The sequence below is a fragment of the Periophthalmus magnuspinnatus genome, chromosome 13 (assembly GCF_009829125.3).
Source record: "Periophthalmus magnuspinnatus isolate fPerMag1 chromosome 13, fPerMag1.2.pri, whole genome shotgun sequence".
In the NCBI taxonomy this organism is placed as follows: Eukaryota; Metazoa; Chordata; class Actinopteri; order Gobiiformes; family Gobiidae; genus Periophthalmus; species Periophthalmus magnuspinnatus.
Window position 1 is genome coordinate 21,316,309 of NC_047138.1, and position 22,763 is coordinate 21,339,071.

The 22,763-nt window shown below is 46.1% G+C and overlaps 1 protein-coding gene across 1 annotated transcript in view; it reads left to right on the top strand.

Moving 5' to 3' along the window:
- LOC117379835 (FRAS1-related extracellular matrix protein 2-like) overlaps positions 1–22,763 on the top strand; it is a 262,201-nt gene that overhangs the window by 179,730 nt on the left and 59,708 nt on the right. The window contains exons 7-13 of the mRNA XM_055226041.1: positions 2,480–2,629; positions 12,840–13,049; positions 13,495–13,692; positions 19,639–19,803; positions 20,216–20,398; positions 20,736–20,866; positions 21,672–21,827. Coding sequence (XP_055082016.1) covers positions 2,480–2,629; positions 12,840–13,049; positions 13,495–13,692; positions 19,639–19,803; positions 20,216–20,398; positions 20,736–20,866; positions 21,672–21,827 — 1,193 coding nt within the window. The remainder of the gene's footprint in view (positions 1–2,479; positions 2,630–12,839; positions 13,050–13,494; positions 13,693–19,638; positions 19,804–20,215; positions 20,399–20,735; positions 20,867–21,671; positions 21,828–22,763) is intronic.

Sequence of the window (22,763 nt, forward strand, 5' to 3'; positions counted from 1 at the left end):
GGCCTCATTTGTGATGGGGCACAATGTGAGAAAGTCACATGACTGTATCTGTTATGGTTTAGGAGAAAAATAATGGGTAGAAAATGCGTTTCCATTATTAGGCCCGAGCCTGGGACTCCGTCCCGGCGAGGGACTCATTAAAACCGCGTCTGAAACCCGGAAAATGGCAAAAATCAAGTAGTAAACACGCCCCGACATGGCAGTGAGTGGTGTCAAAAATTAGAACTCGACCAGCTCTAATTGTCACAAAAGACCCCGAGAAAAAATAACAAAAGACGACTCGGTAGCGCCACCTCAAACTTTGATTTTCTTGGGGCCAATGGGAGCCCGACTCGGAAAAAAGTCGACGTAAAAATCCGAAACTCACATCAAAAAATAGTACATGTCGGGACATGACAAAAATGATATTATGGCCCCGCCCTAAAATGTACAGGACGCCGGCCATATTGGATCAAACCTGGGAACGACAAAAGTGCACAGCCTCGCATTCAGGACATTTTCTCGCACAGTTTTCATCAGAAACACGTCAAATTTGGTCAAATCCCACTAAACCCATGTGTGATTAAAGATTAACAATTACATTTTGATTATGACTTTGGGTGTGGTCAGGGTGAATTTTCAACAAAATCGCAATTTTTGCAATATTTCAATAAAATATTTATCTTTCACACATTTTTTGTTGGGAAAACGCTAATACAGCATTTATGCACATTTGTGAGCTGAATGCAATGATATGCAAATCAAGGCACTCTCTCACAAAATGGCTCTCTAGCGCCCTCTTCAAATTTCATTTTCAAAAATTCGTAGAAGACAATCGATTTGTCGTGGACGTGTGAAAAAATTCACAGGGGCCTTATTTGTGATGGGGCACAATGTGAGAAAGTCACATGACTGTATCTGTTATGGTTTAGGAGAAAAATAATAGGTGGAAAATGCGTTTCCATTATTATTCTTCTTATTTTGGTCGCAACTTTGAATCCACTTTTGACCCCCTGAACGTTAACGAAAAGTCAATTTTATTGGACCCAAAATTCAAGGTTGATGAAAAATTTATTATTTTAATGTTCAAAAAAATTAACGTATGAAAATGACTCAATAGCGCCACCTCAAAATTTGAAATACATTGCTGCAATGAGAGACCTTTTTCATCGTAGACAAATGAAATTTGGTACAACCATAGAACATGTCAAGACAAGTAAAAAATTATATAATGACCCCACCCTAAACCCTACAGGAAGTCAGCCATTGTGGGCGGAACCTCATTTTTTCAAAATTTTATCTCTCACTTTTGAATTTTTTGCACCTCAGATTTTCATTCAAAAACTGTGCAAATTGATCAAAATGAACTAGACCCATGTGGGATTATAAGCAACTCTTTTGGAATTTTTTAAGTAATAAAATGTGGGTGTGGCCAGCCTGCAAAGAAAAAAGCCATTTTTTAAAGTTTTTACTTTTGGTTTTGTGTTGTGGTTTGTTTTAGCACATCTTTTGACAATTGGTTTAGTTTCAGAACACTCACAGCTCTCATTCAGAATCATACATGATCTTTGAATTCAACTTGTTTTTCAGTACTACAGAACTATTCACATGTGGTACTATTGTCCAAACTCTGTCACATTCGATGTAGACACTCAAACATGCCAACAAAAAGTAACTATTTGAGAGCACTCCAAATCTAACATCGAATGAGTTTACACATGTCATACGGGGAGAAGGTTCTCAGCACGGTACAGACTGTGTAAACAGAATATGTCCAGTGACTTTTAAATGTCTGATTTTAAAGAAAGAACATATACTTTATGAAAGTAGTGTTGATGTAGTCTTTATATTTAGCTGTATTTAAAAAAACTATATGTTAATAGAGTCTGCAATAGGTAATGTGTTTATTTATAATTTATTTTACAAACATAATAAAATGGTGGTTTCAGAGAAAAAGCACAACTTCCTTCCCCAAATATGTCTGTGTAATGTGTGAACTCCAATGTCAGACTGCACTAAACCAGTGATTCTCTGTGGTTGCTGAGTGCAGGACTAAGGCTTCTGAGCTGCACTGTCAAATGAATGAAAAAGCACAAAAAAAAAAAAAAAAGCATCAGCAAAGTTTGATCGTTTTCATGCTTTTGGGGCATGATTGAGCGGCTTTAAAAGTAAAATTGCATTTTGCAGAGATAATGTTTTGTTTAGAAAAAACGAAATTCATTCTGCAAATATCAATTTTCAAAACAGAAATGTGTCAAAATTATTGTAAATATATATATAAATCAGTTATAGGCATTGTCAAGGTCCACTCTGGCCTCTGAGAGTTTTGGAAAGTGCTTGTAAACTTATCACAGTGAATAATTAGGATGCTTAGAAAGTGAGGAATAACTTTGGACCACTGTAAACCATTAAAATTAAACAATAGAAAACATCTGGTACAGCACCTTTAAAATCACATCTCTTTTCAAACTTATTCACTTATCTTCTTCTTGTGTTCTAGCTCCTATCTTCTATCTGGGCAACACAGACTACTATGTGGATGAGAGTGATGGTTTTGTGGAGGTGCAGGTGTGGAGGACTGGCACAGACCTCTCCAGCTCAGGCAGTGTTACAGTGCACTCGCGAAGGACCAACCCGGTGTCTGCGGAGGGTATGTTATGTTATGTATACCACTAACGCCGCAGCCAGTCCAAACATGCGCACCATGTCCAAACAATGGAATGCACTCAACACCCTTTCACTCACTGTTTGGCCAAGCATCAACAGCCCCCGTAGTCATGGAAACCAGCTAATGGTGTGTTAGAGGATGGTAAACTGAGGAGAGAGGCAGGGATTAGGACAACACTAAGAGAGAGGGAATTAAGGTTAAAGTTTTTGAGTGAACCTGAAATATAGTGAGTAGTGAAAATTTTGGAGCTGTATGCCAGCTTGGCTTAAGTTTGGCAGTTTGATCTCTGCTGTTGCCATGTCTTTGGGCAAGACACTGAAATTTCCCTGCCTGGATTATGCAAGTTTGTGGGAATGAGTGCTAATGGAAATGATTCCTGGGTATTAAAGGCAAATGCAAAATATGCTTTTTTAACCATTTTATGCTGTTGTCCCCTCAACAAAAACGTACAATGGGGTAAAAAAAAGTATTTAGTCAGCGACCAATTGTGCAGGTTCTTCCACTTAAAAAGATGAGAGAGACCTGTAATTTGCATTATATCACATTATATCATAACACTTCAACTATGAGAGATAAAAAGAGAAAATTTATTAGAAAATCATGGTGAAAAATTAGTATTTGGTCAATAACAAATGTTCATCTCAGTGTTATATACCCCATCCATCCATCCATTTTCTTCCGCCGGGTCGCGGGGGCAGCAGTCTAAGCAGAGACTCCCAGACTTCCCCACCCCAGACACGTCCTCCAACTCCTCCGGTGGGACCCCAAGGCGTTCACAGGTCAGCCGAGAGACATAGTCCCTCCAGCGTGTCCTGGGTCTTCCCCGGGGCCTCCTCCCGGTGGGACATGCCCAGAACACCTCCCTAGGAAGGCGTCCAGGAGGCATCCTGAGAAGATGCCCGAGCCACCTCAGCTGGCTCTTCTCGATGTGTAGGAGTAGCGGCTCTACTCTGAGCTCCCCCTGTGTGACTGAGCTCCTCATCCTATCCCTAAGGGTGCGCCCAGCCGCCCTGCAGAGGAAACCTATTTCGGCCGCTTGTATCTGCGATCTTGTCCTTTCGGTTATTACCCAGAGCTCATGACCATAGGTGAGGGTAGGAACGTAGATTGACCGGTAAATCGAGAGCTTCACCTTCCGGCTCAGCTCCCTCTTCACCACAACGGACCGCATCACTGCAGACGCTGCACCGATCCGCCTGTCAATCTCATGCTCCATCCTTCCCTCACTCATGAACAAGACCCCGAGATACTTGAACTCCTCCACTTGTGGCAGAGACTCACCAACCACGCGGAGAGGGCACACCACCTTTTTCCGGTCGATAACCATGGCCTTGGATTTGGAGGAGCTGATTCTCATCCCAGCCGCTTCACACTCGGCTGCAAACCGCCCCAGTGCTTGCTGCAGGTCCTGGCTCAAAGAAGCCATCAGGACAAGATCATCTGCAAACAGCAGAGATGAGATCCTGTGGTTCCCGAACCAGACTCCCTCCGGCCCCTGGCTGCGCCTAGAAATTCTGTCCATAAATATAATGAACAGAACTGGTGACAAAGGACAGCCCTAGCAGAGTCCAACATGCACAGGACTTACTACCGGCAATGCGAACACAGCTCCTGCTCCGGTCATACAGGGACCGGACAGCCCTTAGCAAAGAGCCCCGGATCCCATACTCCCGGAGCACTCCCCAAAGGACACCACGAGGGACACGATCGAATGCTTTCTCCAGGTCCACAAAACACATGTGGATTGGTTGGGCAAACTCCCATGAACCCTCGAGGGCCTGATGGAGAATATAGAGCTGGTCCAGTGTTCCGCGACCAGGACGAAAACCACACTGCTCCTCCTGAATCCGAGGTTCGACTATTGGTCGGATTCTCCTCTCAGCAGCTCTCCACCCGCACTGTAAACAGTGTTTGTGAAGCACTGCTTCCCCCTCCTGAGGTGTCAGACGGTTTGCCAGAATTTGTTAGAGGCCGTCCGATAGTCCTCCTCCATGGCCTCCTCGAGTTTTTGCCTCTGTGACCGACCCACGGCACGCTTGGCCCGTCTGTACTCATCGGCTGCCTCAGGAGTCCCACGAGCCAGTAAGGCTCTATAGGACTCCTTCTTCAGCTTGACGGCATCCCTTACTTCTGGTGTCTACTGCCGGGTTCGTGGATTGCCGCCACGACAAGCACCGCAGACCTTACGACCACAGCTACGAGCAGCCGCATTGACAATAGAGGTGGAGAACATGGCCCACTTGGAGTCCATGTCCCCAGCCTCCCCCGGGATCAGGGAGAAGTTCTCCCCGAGGTGTGCGCTGAAGACCCCCCTGACAGAAGGCTCTGCCAGGCGTTCCCAACAGACCCTTACGATGTGCTTGGGCCTGCCAGGTCTGTCCGGCTTCCTCCTCCGCCAGTTGATCCAACTTACCACCAGGTGTTGATCGGTTGAGAACTCTGCCCCTCTCTTCACCCGAGTATCCAAGACACGCGGCCGGAGGTCAGATGATACGACAACAAAGTAGATCATCGACTAGGGTGTCCTGGTGCCACGTGCACCGATGGACACCCTTGTGCTCGAACATGGTGTTCGTTATGGACAAACTGTGATTAGCACAAAAGTCCAATAACAAAACACCGCTCGGGTTCATATCAGGGAGGCTGTTCTTCCCAATCACGCCCCTCCAAGTGTCACTGTCGTTACCCACATGGGCGTTGAAGTCCCCCAGGAGAACAACGGAGTCCCTGGTCGGGGCACTGTCTAGTGCCCCTCCCAGGGACTCCAAGAAGGCCGGGTAATCTGCACTGCTGTTTGGCCATTGGCCGACACAACAGTGAGAAACCTGTCCCCGACCCGAAGGCGCAGGGACACAACCCTCTCGTTCACCAGGGTGAACCCCAACACGAAGCGGCTGAGCTGTGGGGCAATGAGCAAGCCCACACCAGCTCACCGCCTCTCCCCGCGGGCAACGCCAGAGAAATGGAGAGTCCAGCCCCTCTCAAAAAGTTGGGTTCCAGAGCCCAAGTTGTGCGTGGAGGCGAGGCCGACTATATCTAGTCGGTAACGCTCAACCTCCCTCACAAGCTCAGGCTCCTTCCTCCCCAGTGAGGTGACATTCCATGTCCCCAGAACCAGTCTTCATGTCCGAAAATCCGGTCATTGAGGTTCCCGCCTTCGACCGCCGCCCAGATCTCCATGCACCAGCCCCTTACGAATCCTCTTGTGGGTGGTGGGTGCACATGAGGATGGCCCCACGTCACTCCTTCGGCCGGGCCCTGTAGGGAGAAGCCTGGCTCCAGGGTGGGGCCCCGGTAACGCCAGGCAACTAAACTGGCCTTGATTTTTCTCTTTTCATAAGGGGCTTCTGAACCGCTCTTAGTCTGTCCCGTCTCCCTGGACCTGTTTGAGTCTTCCCAGCCTAGTGCAAGTCTCCAATTTTGTTTCTGGTGTCCTTTGACACCTCTTTGGTCTTTGCCATAGTAGAGTTTGGAGTCTGACTGAGGTTGTGGACAGGTGTCTTTTATACTGATAATGAGTTCAAACAGTGTGCCATTGGAGGACAGAGGGACCTCTTAAAGAAGAAGTTAAAGGTCTGTGAGAGCCAGAAATCTTGCTTGTTTGTAGGTTACCAAATACTTACCGTATTTTCCACACTATAAGGCGCACCTAAAAGCCTTTCATTTTCTCAAAAACCCACAGTGCGCCTTATAATCCGATGCTCCTTATATATGGATCAATATTGGTCAATTATGACACCCGTAGTCAGGAGGCGTCGCCGAAGTAATAGCGGTAATAACGGGGAGACGGGGAGTCAGCGCCGGGCGACATAGGCCACAATCTACCAATGGATTGCAGATGCCTGGGCTGATATATCAGTCTCAACTGTGGTCCGAGCTTTCGCGAAGGCAGGAATTGTTACTGAACTGCCAGACAACAGCAGCGATACGGATAATGCGATTTTGATGAGACGGTATCGGGGACTTTGAATGCCGAGCTCGCCCAACTGTTCAACTCAGACACTGAAGAGGAAGAATTCGAGGGATTTGTGAATGAGGAATGAACTGAAAAAGTGAGCTTTACGTGTTTCTTTCACGTGTTTGCAACTAAACAAGGCTGCGAGATATTGTGAATATGGACATTAATGTTTGAAGATAGTTGAGTTATTGTTATTGCTTTGCATTATTTCGAGAGTTACTATATTGTGAATGCATTAACTTGTTTTGTGAGTGAACAAAGTTTTCAGAACTTTTTTTATTATTCTATTAATAAAGTTTGACTGACTGACATCTGTTTTGTTGACATTCCCTTTAGCGCAGCTCCATCTCGTGGATGCATAACACAACCCCAGCTACTACAGTAGTTTATATTCTATGCGCCTTATAATGCAGTGCGCCCTATATATGAAAACAGTTTTAAAATAGGCCATTCATTGACGGTGTGCCTTATATTCCAATGCGCCTTATAGTGCAGAAAATACGGTAGTTTACAGAGGAATCCATCCATCCATTTTCTTCCGCTTATCCGGTGCCGGATCGTGGGGGCAATAGTCTAAGCAGAGACTCCCAGACTTCCCTCACCCCAGACACGTCCTCCAGCCCCTCCGGTGGGACCCCAAGGCTTTCCTAATCCAGTCGAGAGACATAGTCCCTCCTGCTTGTCCTGGGCCTTCCCCAGGGCCTCCTCCCGCTGGGACATGCCCAGAACACCTCCCTAGGGAGGTGTCCAGGAGGCATCCTGAGAAGATGCCCGAGCCACCTCAGCTGGCTCCTCTCGACGTGTAGGAGCAGCAGTTCTACTGAGCTCCTCCCATGTGACTGAGCTCCTCATCCTATCCCTGGCCACCCTATGGAGGAAACCCATTTTGGCCTCTTGTATCCGCGATCTTGTCCTTTCAGTCATTACCCAGAGCTCATGACCATAGGTGAGGGTAATGATGTAGTTTGACTGGTAAATTGAGAGCTTTGCCTTTCGACTCAGGTCCTTCTTTACCACATTGACATTGACCACATCACTGCAGACGCTGCACCAATCTGCCTGTCAATCTCACGATCCATCCTTCCCTCACTCGTGAACAAGACAACCGAGATACTTGAACTCCTCCACTTGAGGCAGAGACTCACCACCCACCCGGAGAGGGCAAGCTACCTTTTTCCGGTTGAGAACCATGGCCTCGGATTTGGAGGAGCTGATTCTCACCCCAGCCGCTTCACACTTGGCTGCAAACCGCCCCAGTGCCTGCTGCAGGTCCTGGCTCGATGAAGCCATCAGAACAATATCATCTGCAAACAGCAGAGATAAGATCCTGTGGTTCCCAAAGCAGACCCCCTCCAGCCCCTGGCTGTGCCTAGAAATTCTGACAGAGGAATTTACAGAGGAATTTACACATTAATTAATTAAAATCCTACAATGTTATTTCCTGGATTCTTTCCCCCATTCTGTCTCTCATAGTTGAAGCCTACCTAAGATGACAATTACAGGCCTCTCTCATCTTTTCAAGTGGGAGAACTTGCACACTTGGTGGCTGACTAAATACTTTTTGCCCCACTGTACCTGGAGTTGTATTTTTCCCTTCATTCATGCTTTTTCATTAACCCATTAATCGAAAGTTGTCTTTTATGAGCACACAAAAATGTTCTGTTTGCATTTTGCCCCAGTTGTTACGTCGCAGGTAAAAAATCTAATCTAACGTTTCCCTGGGCAATATATAAACCCATAAACCATCACCAGACCTGTGTTCACATCAAATGTAGACATAATTTTAACTTATACAATCTGAAATACGTATCCTAAGGTGACCACAAACATGTCCAAAAGCCTCAAGACTGCATTGTTCTTTAATTCTTTAATAAAAGTGGACATGTACAAATTCAGCTTTTCAGTTCCAATACTGATACTGACACATTGGATTTAAGTATCTACCAATATTAACTGATAAGTGCAAATAACGCTTATTTACTCGAAACACAAGACCTATTACAAAACTGATCCAGATATGCTATATAACTGTTATTCTTCAACAGAGCAGATATGTATACATTATTAGGCATTCTGGGTTATCATTGGCAACTAAACAGTGTTTTTAAATCAAGTTAGGCCCAACCAACATATTGGCTGAACCAATATCCTTAAACAAATACATCCATCCAACCATTTTTTATAGATCAGAGCCAGTACCCAATATCAGTGTTGATAATGGTGTATAGCTAAATAAAAGAGTAACCATTTTTTGCTAATCAATTATTTTTGGGTAAAAGCTTGGTCAAAACTGGTGACTTTTTTTTATCAAGTTCAGATACATGAAATTGTGTTTCTTTCATTCAAATTGTAGTACTTCTGCATATTCAGGACATAAATGTGGACAGAAATGCATGCATGAATTCCTACTACTTGTTTCCCTTAAACATTGTGTCCCACTCGGAACAAGTTCTGTTGATGTTTCTTTAGGCAAGACACTTCACCCGAATAGCCTTTCCCCACTGTGGGACTAATAAAGGCATATCTTATCTTATCTCATCTTATCTTATCTTACAATCATCTAAAGCACATTAGAAGTGTAAGGCATTATTATTATTACTGTTAGTTTTAGTATTATTATTAATGAACACAATCTGATGGCAAAAGGTGTTAAAATGAGTCTGGTGATGATTTATGGACTAAAAAACTGCTCAGGGTCTCTATCTCTGACCCAACAATCCAAGGAAATTTCAAACATGGCTCAGGAGGACTGGATTTGCTGCAGAAGATTCATCAACAGGAAACAGTATAATGGTTAAAAGCTAAAAAAAAAAAAAAAATTGCATAATGTCTCCTTTAAGCATCCAAAACCTTTATTAACATTATACAATCCATAATACCAGACTCACAATATCTCCACTGTTATGACCCAAAGAAATCGAACATATTTATGAAAGGACACTGAAAACAAGGATAAGGGTTCAAACAAATGTTTATTTGAAATGGAAAGACAGGGAAAAAAATGGAAAGACAGGTAAAAAAAAACCCTTACCAAACCCCGTGCCCAACCAAAAAAACAAAGTAACAAAGGAAAGGGACCATGGTGAGCCGGCCAATGTAAAATAAGGACGGTGCACTGGACAGGCCAACCCTATACAGAGCCGTAGGAGCTGCCAGTGCAGCGCTGTCCCTACCCTACCAAAAAACACAACCCATAAACTTTCCCAACAGAAAATAAATAACGAAAACAAGATGTCCGGACCCACCAGGCCAAACAAAAAAGCTAAGCTAACAAAAGGCTATATAACCTGGCATGAAGGCGTCAGCAGGGAGCAGCACCGGATCCAGAGTGCGCAGAGTACATGCGCGCTCAGGCACACGGGAGCAGAGACTGGTGGAGAGCGGAACAGAGAGCAGAAAGAGTGAGCACGCCGGGCTCACGCTATTTACAGCCTCCGTTGTGGGAAACTAAAACGTCCAGACCTGGAACTAACACAAAAATATATACCAAAATAATATATCTCAAAATAATCTGGATAAGGATTCTCAAAGAACCACTGATTAGCTTAAACCAAGAAAATGTACAGGAAAAAAAATTAGGAAGAACTTCTTATGAGTTAAACACAAAAAAAACTAGAAAATTGAGGAACAATTCTTCCGAACACGTCTGCCGAGGAGGAAGCAGAAACTGGGGACCCGGAGGCGGACTTGTCCATCACCCTGGCTGAAGTCACTGAGGTGGTTGACAAGCTCCTCGGTGGCAAGGCTCCGGGGGTGGACGAGATCCGTCCTGAGTACCTCAAGTCTCTGGATGTTGTTGGGCTGTCTTGGCTGACACGTCTCTGCAACATCGCGTGGCGGTCGGGGACAGTACCTGTGGAATGGCAGACCGGGATAGTGGTCCCTCTGTATAAGAAGGAGGACCGGAGGGTGTGTTCTGATTAAAGGGGAATCACACTCCTCAGCCTTCCCGGTAAGGTCTATTCCAGGGTACTGGAGAGGAGACTCTGACCGATAGTCGAACCTCGGATTCAAGAGGAGCAGTGTGGTTTTCGTCCTGGTCGTGAAACACTGGACCAGCTCTATACTCTCCATCGGGTCCTTGAGGGTTCATGGGAGTTTGCCCAACAAGTCCACATGTGTTTTGTGGATCTGGAGAAGGCATTCGACCGTGTCCCTCGTGGTGTCCTTTTGGGGGTGCTCTGGGAGTATGGGGGAGTGTGAAGCAGCTGGGATAAGAATCAGCTCCTCCAAATCCGAGGCCATGGTTCTCGACCGGAAAAAGGTGGTTTGCCCTCTCCGGGTGGGTGGTGAGTCTCTGCCTCAAGTGGAGGAGTTCAAGTATCTCAGGGTCTTGTTCATGAGTGAGGGAAGGATGGAGCGTGAGATTGACAGGCGGATCGGTGCAGCGTCTGCAGTGATGCGGTCGCTGTATCGGACCGTTGTGGTAAAGAAGGAGCTGAGTCCAAAGGCAAAGCTCTCAATTTACTAGTCAATCTACGTTCCTACCCTCACCTATGGTCATGAGCTCTGGGTAATGACCGAAAGGACAAGGTCACGGATACAAGTGGCTGAAATGGGTTTCCTCCGTATGGTGGCCGGGCGCACCCTTAGGGATAGGGTGAGGAGCTCGGTCACACAGGAGGAGCTCGGAGTAGAGCCTGCTCCTACACGTCGAGAGGAACCAGTTGAGGTGGCTCAGGCATCTGCTCAGGATGCCTCCTGGATGCCTCCCTAGGGAGATGTTCTGGGCATGTCCCAGTGGGAGGAGGCCCCGGGGAAGACCCAGGACACGCTGGAGGGACTATGTCTCTCGGCTGGCCTGGGAACGCCTTGGGGTCCCACCAGAGGAGCTGGAGGACGTGTCTGGAGTGAGGGAAGTCTGGGAGTCCCTGCTTGGACTGCTGCCCCCGCGACCCGGCCCCGGAAAAGCGGAAGAAAATGGATGGATGGATGGATGAATTTACACTGCAGATTCTCACTGAAGCATCAAAACTATGAATGAATACACATGGAATGTAGTAAACAAAAAATAAACTCAAAATTACTCAAAATGAGACTAAAAAAATTAATACATTTTCCATTTCTGGATACTTCATCATGAAACTCACTGAGAGAAGGCCAAGGGTTTGCAGCACTGTTGACAAAGCCAAGAGTGGCAACTTTAAGGAATATGAATATAAAATATATAAAAAAATATGTATTTAGTTGAGTTATTGCTTTTTTTTCTTTGCTACATAATTCAGTACACTTACATTATATATTTGATGTCTTCAGTACGTATCTAAAATGTAGAAAGTAGTAAACAAGTAGTTAAAAAACTGAATGAGAAGATATGTCCAACCTGGTAGTGTTTACAAGTTAAATGCCATACTGCATACTTCAGCTTTTCAGGTGGAAAGTCCGCCACTTGCTTGATTCCATGGAGAAAGCAGTGTTTTGCCTGTAATGTTCTGTTTGACATTAAACTTGAATCTTGTTTCAATTACACAGGTTTTTATTTCTCAAAAATAGCAGGGTCATTGCTCTACAGATCTGACCTGTAACTTGGCCTTGTGATATCCCCTACTTGTCTCAAATGAATGAGTTTAATGCCATACTGTGGAACATTCCAAAAAAAATTGTAAAGTAGGTTTCCTAGACCTATACAATCTGTAATATTTAAACAGTCTCCAACCCATTTTCAAATGGGTTGTTGCCTTTATTCCCTGTTATAACTTTGAACATCACTCATCTTATGCAGCCAGATGCGTTCCTCTCATATGTGGGCCATAAGTACAGAAGGAGACCTAGGGACAAAATGTGAACCAGTAGTATCTTCAAAGAATGGCAAATGGGCACGATGTGGTTCCGATCTCTGGTTCCAACTTCTATTGAAAAGTTGCCACCTCTCTCTGTAAGTCTGTAACGTTGCTCCTGCTAATGTTTGCACACCTGCACTGCTGATTTGACAGGGGAAAAGGGCTATTATCTTCAACACCCTCACTCTTAATTGGCTGTTTGGTTGCTATGAAAAATGTGCTTGTATTTCTAAATATGGTCGCTGGTTACAGATTAGCCTCTATAACGGCTAGCCACGACTGACGTCCTTTGGCTGCAACTGAACGCTATGGGTGACTTCACACTCCTTAGTCTACTTCTTCATACAGACTATGCTTAAGTTGTGATGGGGGGAGTGGTGACCAGACAACTTCTTTTTAGGCCAGTATCTAACTTTTTTGCCTGATCTTCTCTTTGTGTCTTATGTCTTTTCAGCGGGTGTGGACTACATGGGAATCAGCCGGAACCTGGACTTCGCTCCGGGGGTGATGGTGCAGAGGGTGCGGGTGGCCGTCCTGGATGACCTGGGCCACCCGATGCTTGAGGGGCCTGAAAGTTTTGAGCTGGTGCTGAGGATGCCCATGAATGGTATCCTGGGCCAGCCAAGCAAGTCCACTGTGATCATTAACGACTCCATCTCTGACTGTGAGTGGGTTACTGACTTACATGCCATTATGCTAAAGTGAAAAGTGCTTATAAACTCATCGTGGTGAATAATTAAAATGCTCGGATCGGATAAGATAAGGAAAGAAAAACTTTATACTACTGCAAACTGTTTAAAATGAGCTAGTTCTATTTTTCATATGATCTGCATCCTCTAAAGCAATTCTAAAGCAAAAGTTACATTGTACTCAAATACTGTATGCTTGCCTATTCAGTAAACTATAAAAAAAATAATAAACAAGAATTACCTTAAAATTTATAATATATAGTTAACATTTTTTTTATTGTTATTGTTAACTAAAAGTTACTTACTAAATAATGCTTACTATTTATTTATTCTCATGAATAAAAAGTCACTTCATATGCACAAGTTCACATCTTGAGATTCCAGAATGATTTATGCATACAGCTCTCTATGTATTTGCAGTGCCTGAGATGCAGTTTGGTGCGGCGCTGTACACTGCGTCAGAGAGCTCCGGGCAGGTGTCCATTTCTGTGCTCCGCTCTGGAGACCTGAGCTACAGGTCCACTGTGCGCTGTTACAGTCGCCAGGGCTCTGCTCAGGTCATGATGGACTTTACAGAGAGACCCAACACGGATGTTTCCATCATCACCTTCCTACCAGGTCTGGACAATATTTTGAAGTACAAAAAACTATTTTCTCAAAAACAACAAAAAATCTTGTCTTTTCCAAGAGATGTGATCTAAAACATGATGTGGCCACCCCTATGTTTTTTTATTTGTTGCACTAGTTTGTCATTTCTCTAACTGACTGAGTATGACACTACAGTGTCATACTCCACGTATGACACTGTAGGTACTGTAGATAGCGCGTACGCAGCGCGCACACAGCAAAGAACAGGAGACAGCGAACAGATGGTGACACAGGGCAGTGAACAAGAAACACTTTTGCTAAAGAGTCACTATGGAAAACATTTTAACAGGGATGAAAAGAAAGGCGGAGATAGACGGAGGTAATGAGACGCACGAAAGTCACCCGAAAAGTAAGACGAGGAAGTTTAATGAAGTGTATAGATGGGGGGGGGGGGCATGATAGAAAATAATTGAGAAGCACTGTCTTAAACAATCACCAGAGGGTGCACAAAGTCAGTTAGAGAAATGACAAACTAGTGCAACAAATAAAAAAACATAGGGGTGGCCACATCATGTTTTAGATCACATCTCTTGGAAAAGACAAGATTTCCCCCACTATTTGAGAAGCACTGGTTTAAGAGAATGCAGCCTTGTGTCATGATGCCTGCAATTCCTGTGTTCTCCCCCCCTCCCCTACCTGTCTGTCCGGAGCTGGGCGGAGTTCCTGACTCCTCCCGCACGCACCTGGAGCGCATCAGCGCAATTACCTGCACCTGCTGCCAAGTATATGAGGGCAGAAAACACTCGGAGCCAGACCGTCCGCGTGTCAATGTGAATGCTCCAGTCTAGTTTTTGTACTTTGTTACCTGTCCGCCTGTTTGCTCATGGGAGTTTTTGCCACTTTCCAGATTCCTGCTCTTGCTCGTTTCCGCTCCTGCCTCTGCACTCCAGCTCCGGTACAGTCGACCCTCTGTTTGCCTCCTGCCCTGTCTTGGCCTCCGGCTTGCTTCCCGTCTCCTGCTCTGGCTCCCACTCTCTGGATCACTCCTGCTCAGTCTTCCCTGGTCCTGTCCCTGGTCTCGTCGTGCTCCGGTCCTGGCAGTCTCTGCTCCCGCTCCGGTCCTGGTTTTCCTGCTCCTGCCCTGCCCTACGCCCGTCTGGTCCGCCTCCCGCCTGTGTGATAAATGAACAGTCTGAACTGTCTTTTGCACAAATTGTAAATAAACACTGTCAACTTGCCCCGAGTCTGCACTCCTTGGTCCGCACCTGCAGTAGCCGTTACGAAAGAACGGTCTGGCCAGCATGGACCAAGCGGACTCGGGCCCAGGCCAGCCACTCCGACAAGCGTGCTCCCACCATGAGGTGGTTATAGGACAACACGAACAGTCTTTTGGAACCTTGTTGGATTTTAACCAGACGTTGTCTCAACAAGTGGTGCAGCTCACCAGTCAAGTGACCAGGCTTCTCGCCGCCCCGCCTGCTGCCTCTGGGGCACCGCCACGTCCTCCGGAGTCGAGAGGCACGGATCCGGAGCCATTTTCAGGACAGCCTCACCTCTGTCGGGGATTCCTGTTTCAGTGCCAGTTTCTTTTCTAGCAGTGTCCCACTCGCTTTAATTTGGGGGCTGCTAAGATTCGTTATGTGTGTGGACTACTTCGGGGAAAGGCTCTCCAGTGGGCTGAGGCACGATTAGCGAACACACCTGTGGACAATTTGGATTATAACGACTTCATATCTGCCTTCAAACTTGTGTTCGATCACCCACACTATCAGGACAACGCGGCGGCCCGCCTACTGTCTCTTAACCAGGGCTCCAGCACGGTGGCGGATTAGACGATAGAGTTCTGGACGCATGCTGCTGAGGTAGACTGGACGGACAGCGCACTGCAGGCTGCTTTCGTGCAGGGTCTGAATGAGCGCCTGAAGGACGAACTGGTGTCCCGTGACGAACCCACTGATCTACGGGTACGACAACCGGTTGCGGGCGCGCCGGAGAGAGAGACGCCGATCACCGGTCCCCGGTGGCAACACGCCACCCCGCCGCCTCCGGAGGAGCCCATGCAGATTGACAGGACACTCGTTGCGCCCAAGGAGCGTCGACGGAGGCGTCGCCTGGCCGGAGCCTGCTTATACTGCGGCGAGCATGGACATTTTGTAGCCACTTGTCCGGGACGGCCAAAAGGGGGCGCCCACCAGTAGCGCTGGGAGTACTGGTGGGTGAGTCTTGCATCCCGTATACAAATAATAGACTGCGGCTCAGTGCCAACCTGTGTATATACGTTCAGAGACCTTACCTGTTTTAGCTCTTGTCGATTCCGAGGCAGAGAAGGACTTTATTGACGCCCAAATCACGGAGCAGCATCAGACTGGAGCCCCTCGAATGCCCCCTAAATGCCCAGGCACTCAACGGACGTTTTTTGACCCGCCTGACGCATGTCACGGAACCCATCACTGTGGTTTTATCCGACAACCACCGTGAGACCCGGCGGTTCTTTGTTTTGTCTTCCTCTACTTCCCCACTGGTTTTAGGCTATCCCTGGTTACGAACTCATAACCCCATCTTTGATTGGACCCGGGGTGACGTGTCGGGGTGGAGCCTGGAGTGCCACGCCAAGTGTCTCCAGTCCGCCGTACCTCCCGCCGAGGGGTCCGGCCCCATCGTCGACCCGACCCCGGAAGCTCCCAACCTGTCTTCAGTCCCGGCAGAGTATCACGACCTAGGGGAGGTTTTTAGTAAAAGTAGGGCGCTTTCCTTACCCCCGCACCGCCCTTATGACTATAGACCTCCTGCCTGGTGCCCCATTACCCTCTAGTCGTCTGTATAACCTGTCTAGACCCGAGCATGAGTCCATGGAGGAGTACATCCGTGGATCCCTGGCCGCCGGAATTATTCGTCCGTCATCTTCCCCGGTGGGGGCGGGGTTCTTCTTTGTGGCCAAAAAGGACAAGTCTCTGAGGCCTTGTATTGATTACCGGGGCTTGAACAACATCACAGTCAAGAATAAATACCCGCTCCCCCTACTGGACTCCGCCTTTACACCCCTCCATGGAGCCACCATATTTTCTAAACTGAATTTACGAAACGCATACCACCTGGTGCGCATAAGGGAGGGGGACGAGTGGAAGACAACCTTCAAGACCCCCCTTGGTCACTTTGAGTATCTGGTTATGCCCTTCGGTCTTACTAACGCCCCCGTCGTGTTCCAGGCCCTAATTAATGACGTGCTTCGTGACTTTCTGAACCGCTTTGTCTTTGTGTACCTGGATGACATTCAGATTTCTCAGTCTCAGTCTCAGTCCCCTCAGGAGCATCGCCGTCATGTGCGCTAGGTCCTCCAGTGCCTCCTTGAGAACAAACTGTTTGTGAAAGCTGAGAAATGCGAGTTTCACGGAGAGGAGGTTAGTTTCTTGGGTTTCATAGTGGGGTGGGGCCAAGTGAGAGCCGACCCGGAGAAGATCCAGGCCGTCATGGATTGGCCCGACCCCTTGCGCCAATTCATCGTGGAGGTGGACGCCTCCGACTCGGGAGTGGGGGCGGTGCTGTCTCAGAGGTTTGACCCCCATAATCGCCTCTGCCCCTGCGCCTTCTTCTCCTGTCGGTTGTCCTCGGCCGAGGCCAATTACAATATGGGGGACCGGGAACTCCTAGCCGTCAAGCTCGCCTTGGAGGAGTGGCGTCATTGGCTAGAGGGAGCGGAGCAGCCGTTCGTGGTTTGGACCGACCATAAGAACCTGGAGTACATTCAGTCCGCCAAACGTCTCAACTCCCGCCAGGCTCGTTGGTCCTTGTTCTTTAGCCGCTTCAACTTTACTCTGACCTACCGGCCCGGGTCTCGGAACACCAAACTGGATGCCCTCTCCCGCCAATTCACCCTGGACAACGGCCCAGGTCCCGCGGAAACCATCATTCCCTCCTCTTGTGTCGTCGCAGCGGTCCATTGGGAAATTGAGGACACTGTCCGAGAGGCCCAGACCAACGATCCTGACCCAGGTAACGACCCACCTGGTAAACTGTTTGTCCCCGATCCTGTTCGTTCCCAGGTGCTCCAGTGGGCCCACACCTCCAAGCTCGCCTGCCATCCCGGTGCGAGTCGCTCTCTCTCCCTGCTTAAGAGACACTTCTGGTGGCCCACTATGGACAGGGACACCCGGGCTTTTGTGTCGGCCTGTCAGGTATGTGCTCGGGCCAAGGCCTCCCATTCACCCCCCTCTGGTCTCTTGTGTCCCCTCACAGTTCCCCGGCGGCCTTGGTCTCACATCGCGGTGGACTTTGTCATGGGACTACCTCCCTCCCAGGGGAACACAGTAATTCTCACCGTGGTGGACCGCTTCTCCAAGGCCGCACACTTCGTAGCCCTGCCTAAGCTCCCAACGGCCAAGGAGACCACTGACCAGCTCACTCGCCATGTCTTCCGCCTACACAGCATCCCGGTGGACATCGTTTCCGATAGAGGAACACAATTCACGTCCCAGGTGTGACGGGCCTTCTGCGATGGATTATGGGCTACGGTCAGTCTCACGTCCGGCTTCCACCCGCAGTCGAATGGGCAGACGGAACGGGCCAACCAGGACCTAGAATCAGCCCTACAATGTACGGTATCCGCAAATCCCGCAACCTGGAGCGCTTACCTGCCCTGGGTGGAATATGCTCATAACTCCCTTGTGAGCTCGGCCACTGGTGTGTCCCCTTTTGAAGCCTCCCTAGGATACCAGCCCCCGCTCTTCCCCACGGAGGAGAGAGATCTCGCTGGTCCATCCATCCAGCATCACCTCCAACGCTGCCGCCGTGTGTGGAGTAAGACCAGGGCGGCCCTCATCCCGCATACCAACCTGGCCAAATGGTTTGGCTCTCGTCCAAAACCATCCCGTTGAAGACTGACTCCCGCAAGTTGTCCACCCGCTTCCTGGGTCCATTTAAGATTATTAGAATCATAAATCCATCTGCTGTACGACTCTAGTTGCCCCCGTCTCTCCGGATCCATCCAACCTTCCACGTCTCCCAGATCAAACCGGTCCGGACCAGCGAACCGGTCCGGACCAGCGAACCGCTCCTGCTCCGGTCCTGGTTTTCCTGCTCCTGCCCTACGCCCGTCTGGTCCGCCTCCTGCTACCTACGTCCCGTGTGTGATAAATGAACTGTCTGAACTGTCTTTTGCACGAATTGTAAATAAACACTGTCAACTTGCCCCGAGTCTGCACTCCTTGGTCCGCACCTGCAGTAGCCGTTATGACACCTTGACATTAGAAACATTTGGAAGTATAAATGCAGTGACGGTTGCCACGCTTGGAATGCACAGATTTGTTTATGTTCAAAAGTGGAGCATAAATCAGTCTTTAGAACCATTAATTCAATATATTACCCCCACCCCAACCCCACCCCTGCATACAGTGGTCTGTAGAACCCTGCAATAGCTACTAGTGATGGGTGCTCTGTTGGTTGAGTGGCTTGGCAGTTTAAAACCCACTACCAACAGCCAGTGTGTACAGTCAAGATGCTTGATTATTGATAGTTGATGCAGAATAGCAATCACGTCAGTCTGTGCAGTTACAAAAGTTGCTCATTGCCACAAAGCTGGAAAAATACCTGGATTCAGTATGTCAGTGAAAAGTGTTATATTTAGACACAACACAGATTTTATTTGCATTGAATTTATTCAAAATGTCTTACTTTTTAAACTGGTATTCTGATTCTGAAGGGTGTAAACAAATTTTAAAATTCAATTGTGTATCTACTGCTCTATCTGCAGTCAAAATTGTATAAAATGTTTTAACTCTTGAGTTACTGATCAACAACAAACTCACATGATTTCAGATAATTATGAATTATAAAAATTTTGAAAATGTTGTATTCAATTGTTGCATCAAAGTTATTTTAATAGAATGTATTTGACCTACTCAATGTCTCTTCAAGTTCTCATCCCCTAGAGTTGGTTCCTCATACTCCTTCACCATGCTCACAGTAAATCTGCCCCTGTAGGAGAGCGAGAGAAACCCTGTGTCCTGGAGATCATAGATGACACTGAGTATGAGGAGGAGGAGGAGCTGAGGCTGGTGTTGAGCAGTGCCAGGAGCCAGTCTCCCTTTGGGGCATCTGTGGGCAAACAGAATGAAATACTCATCAAGATCAAAGACGACTCAGACAGTAATGAAGTCACCTTCTAATGGCTTTCTAATTAATTCAATAAATTCATTAGAATTCAAACTGAAAATATTTTATTTAAAATTAATTAATATTTGATGTCTAATCTGAGAGGCCTACTGGTATACAACATGTAATAGTCAAAATTTAAATCAAGATAAATATTCAAACTTTTAACTTATGTATGACATTTTTTCATAAGAGTTACGTTTTATTTGTATTTGATTGAATATGCAAAAAAAAAAGTATCACAAAAATAATGAATGTAATGTATAATGTAATAAATAATAAAAAATATAATAAATAAGTAATGTAATAAATAATGTAATAATAATTTAACGCAGTTTTCAAATATCCCACTTGTTTTTCATATCTAACTGCCGTAATATTTGTGAGCATTTCCTGTGTCCCTCAGAGTCCATTATCCAGTTTGGAGAGACTAAGTTTAGTGTGAGCGAGCCCCGGGAGAGTGGTCAAGTGTCAGTGCTGAGGGTCCCAGTGCAGCGCCTCGGGGACACCTCCAAAGTGTCTGTGGTCAGGGTCCACACCAAGGATGGCTCAGCCACCTCTGGAGAGGATTATCACCCCATATCACAAAGTAAGAAATATAACAGTACACCTCATATAACAGGGTAAGAAATATAACAGTACACCTCTTATCACATGGTAAGTGTACAACAGTACACCCCATATTATAGGGTAAGAGCATAACAGTACACCCCATATCACAGAGTAAGAGTAGATTGACGGGTAAATCAAGAGCTTTGCCTTTTGACTCAGCTCCTTCTTTAACACAACAGTCCAATACATTGAGTGCATCACTGCTGATGCCGCACTGATCCACCTGTCAATCTCACGTTCCATCCGTCCCTCACTCATGAACAAGACCCAGAGATACTTGACTAAACATTTTTTATTATTACTGTCTTGTGTAGAAATTGTATTCCAAGATGGCGAGATGGTGCACTACGTGGAGGTGGAGGTTCTGTACGACGGGTTGAGAGAGATGAGAGAGGCCTTCACTGTGCACCTGAGGCCAGACGAGAACATGGTCGCAGAGACAAAGGTGGACTTTTAGTTTTCTGTTATTTTTACTGAGGATTAGTTGTGGCCTTAACATTGTAAAATGTCCATATTTTAAACTTACTATTTTGTCTCAAATGTATTGTGTTCATTTTAAAGGTGTGGTATGTAACTCTAATGCAAAAAAACACACACACAGATCAAACAAGAAGCCTGAAAAAGCGTTTTTCCTGTGAGCAGGGTTGCCTCTTTACTGATACGACTTGTACCACTCACCATTCACACACAGATTCACACACCAGAGTACGCAGACACACCAACTGAGCTGCTGCCGCGAAAAGTGCTGGGGCACAAGTACACTATGATAGAATCTGGCTTCAATGCAGGTGCTTTGTTATAATTAAATTAATATTAAACAGTGCTGTAAGGCTGCGCATTTAATTGAAATCAGAATCACAGTTTCAATGGATGCAATTAGGAAATAGTTTTTGATGTAACTTCTCCACAAACAATAAAATCTCCTGTACAAAAACTGCTAACCCTGTTGTTTAAATTTGTACAGACATGTTCTGAAATGCCATTCTTGTATTAATTTGTTAGTTAATATTGCAGCCTTTTAGTCAGTTCTTCTGCACACATTTAAAATGTGAACTTTGAACAGAATCCTATTATTAAAACATAAATTGCAAATCTAATCACAATTGCAAAGTTTGTTGGAGGAAAACGCGATTAGATATTTTTCCTAAATGATATAGTCTTAATAGGGAGTACTATGCCATACTTCCATAGAATTGTCCGTTTGGTATTGAGTGTGTTTTAACATCCTATCTTTGTTTGTGGATGCACAGTTGAGTAAAGCCATCATCTACATCGAGGAGTCCAACAGCATAGCAGATGTGACCTTCCCCTCAGTGCCCAGAGTGGTGTCCCTGCTCCGATATGATGACACTGACAGCTCCAGGGACCAGAGCCCTCCCGCAGGGTACCCCGTCATCTGTGTCACGGTACACTCGTTTTTAGTAACTCTAGGGTTTTTAGAATCTGTAGTAGGGTTGTCAAAAGTATTGAAAATCTGATTCTAATTTATACTAAAACTAGTATCAAACTAGATACTCATTTGAGCAGGTATCAATTGAAAAATTCACATTCATATGTCAGAAAATAACCTTTCATAGCTTCAAAATGATCTTGAGCTATATGAAGACCACATAGGCTAGTATAGCCCATGGGCCACTATGGAACTTACCTGGGAGACTTGGCGATTACACAGATATAAGGCCAAATGATAATATAAAAGAAAATAGTACAATTTATGTTTAAAATTACCTTTTATTCTAAATAAAGAAGTTGTTTTATTATCATTGTCGTATCGGAATTGGTATTAAATATCGTGTCTTTTCCTTAGTATTGAGTTTTAAAGTTTATGTCGAGTCTCCACCCAGCTCCAGGCATAGACACAGAAGGGGGGGGGGGGGGGATACAGCACAGAAACACAAGGTCAGACAGGACTCATGACAGTGTGATGTGTGTTTTTCAGAGCAGCAGTAAGCAGTTATCACTCTTAATGTAAATGGTCTGCATAACCCCATTAAAAGGACTAAAGTCATTGCTAAAATGAAAAGAGGAATATATGATATAATATTTTGGCAGGAAACTCATCTTTCTGCCACAGAGCATGAAAAGATAAATGGGGTTCAAAAATATGTACTACCCATCATTTATAAAGGGTCACTCTAGAGGAGTTCCTATTACCTAATAGAGTGAACTTTCAATACATATCTCAGGTCAGTGACAAGGAAGGACGACAAGGAAGGACGTTATATATTAGTTAAAGGATATATAGACAATAAAGAGGTGACTGTTAAATGTGTATAGACAAAGACTAATGCATGATTAAGACATTTTTATTGCGACAGAAATGTCAGGTGTGCTTATATGTG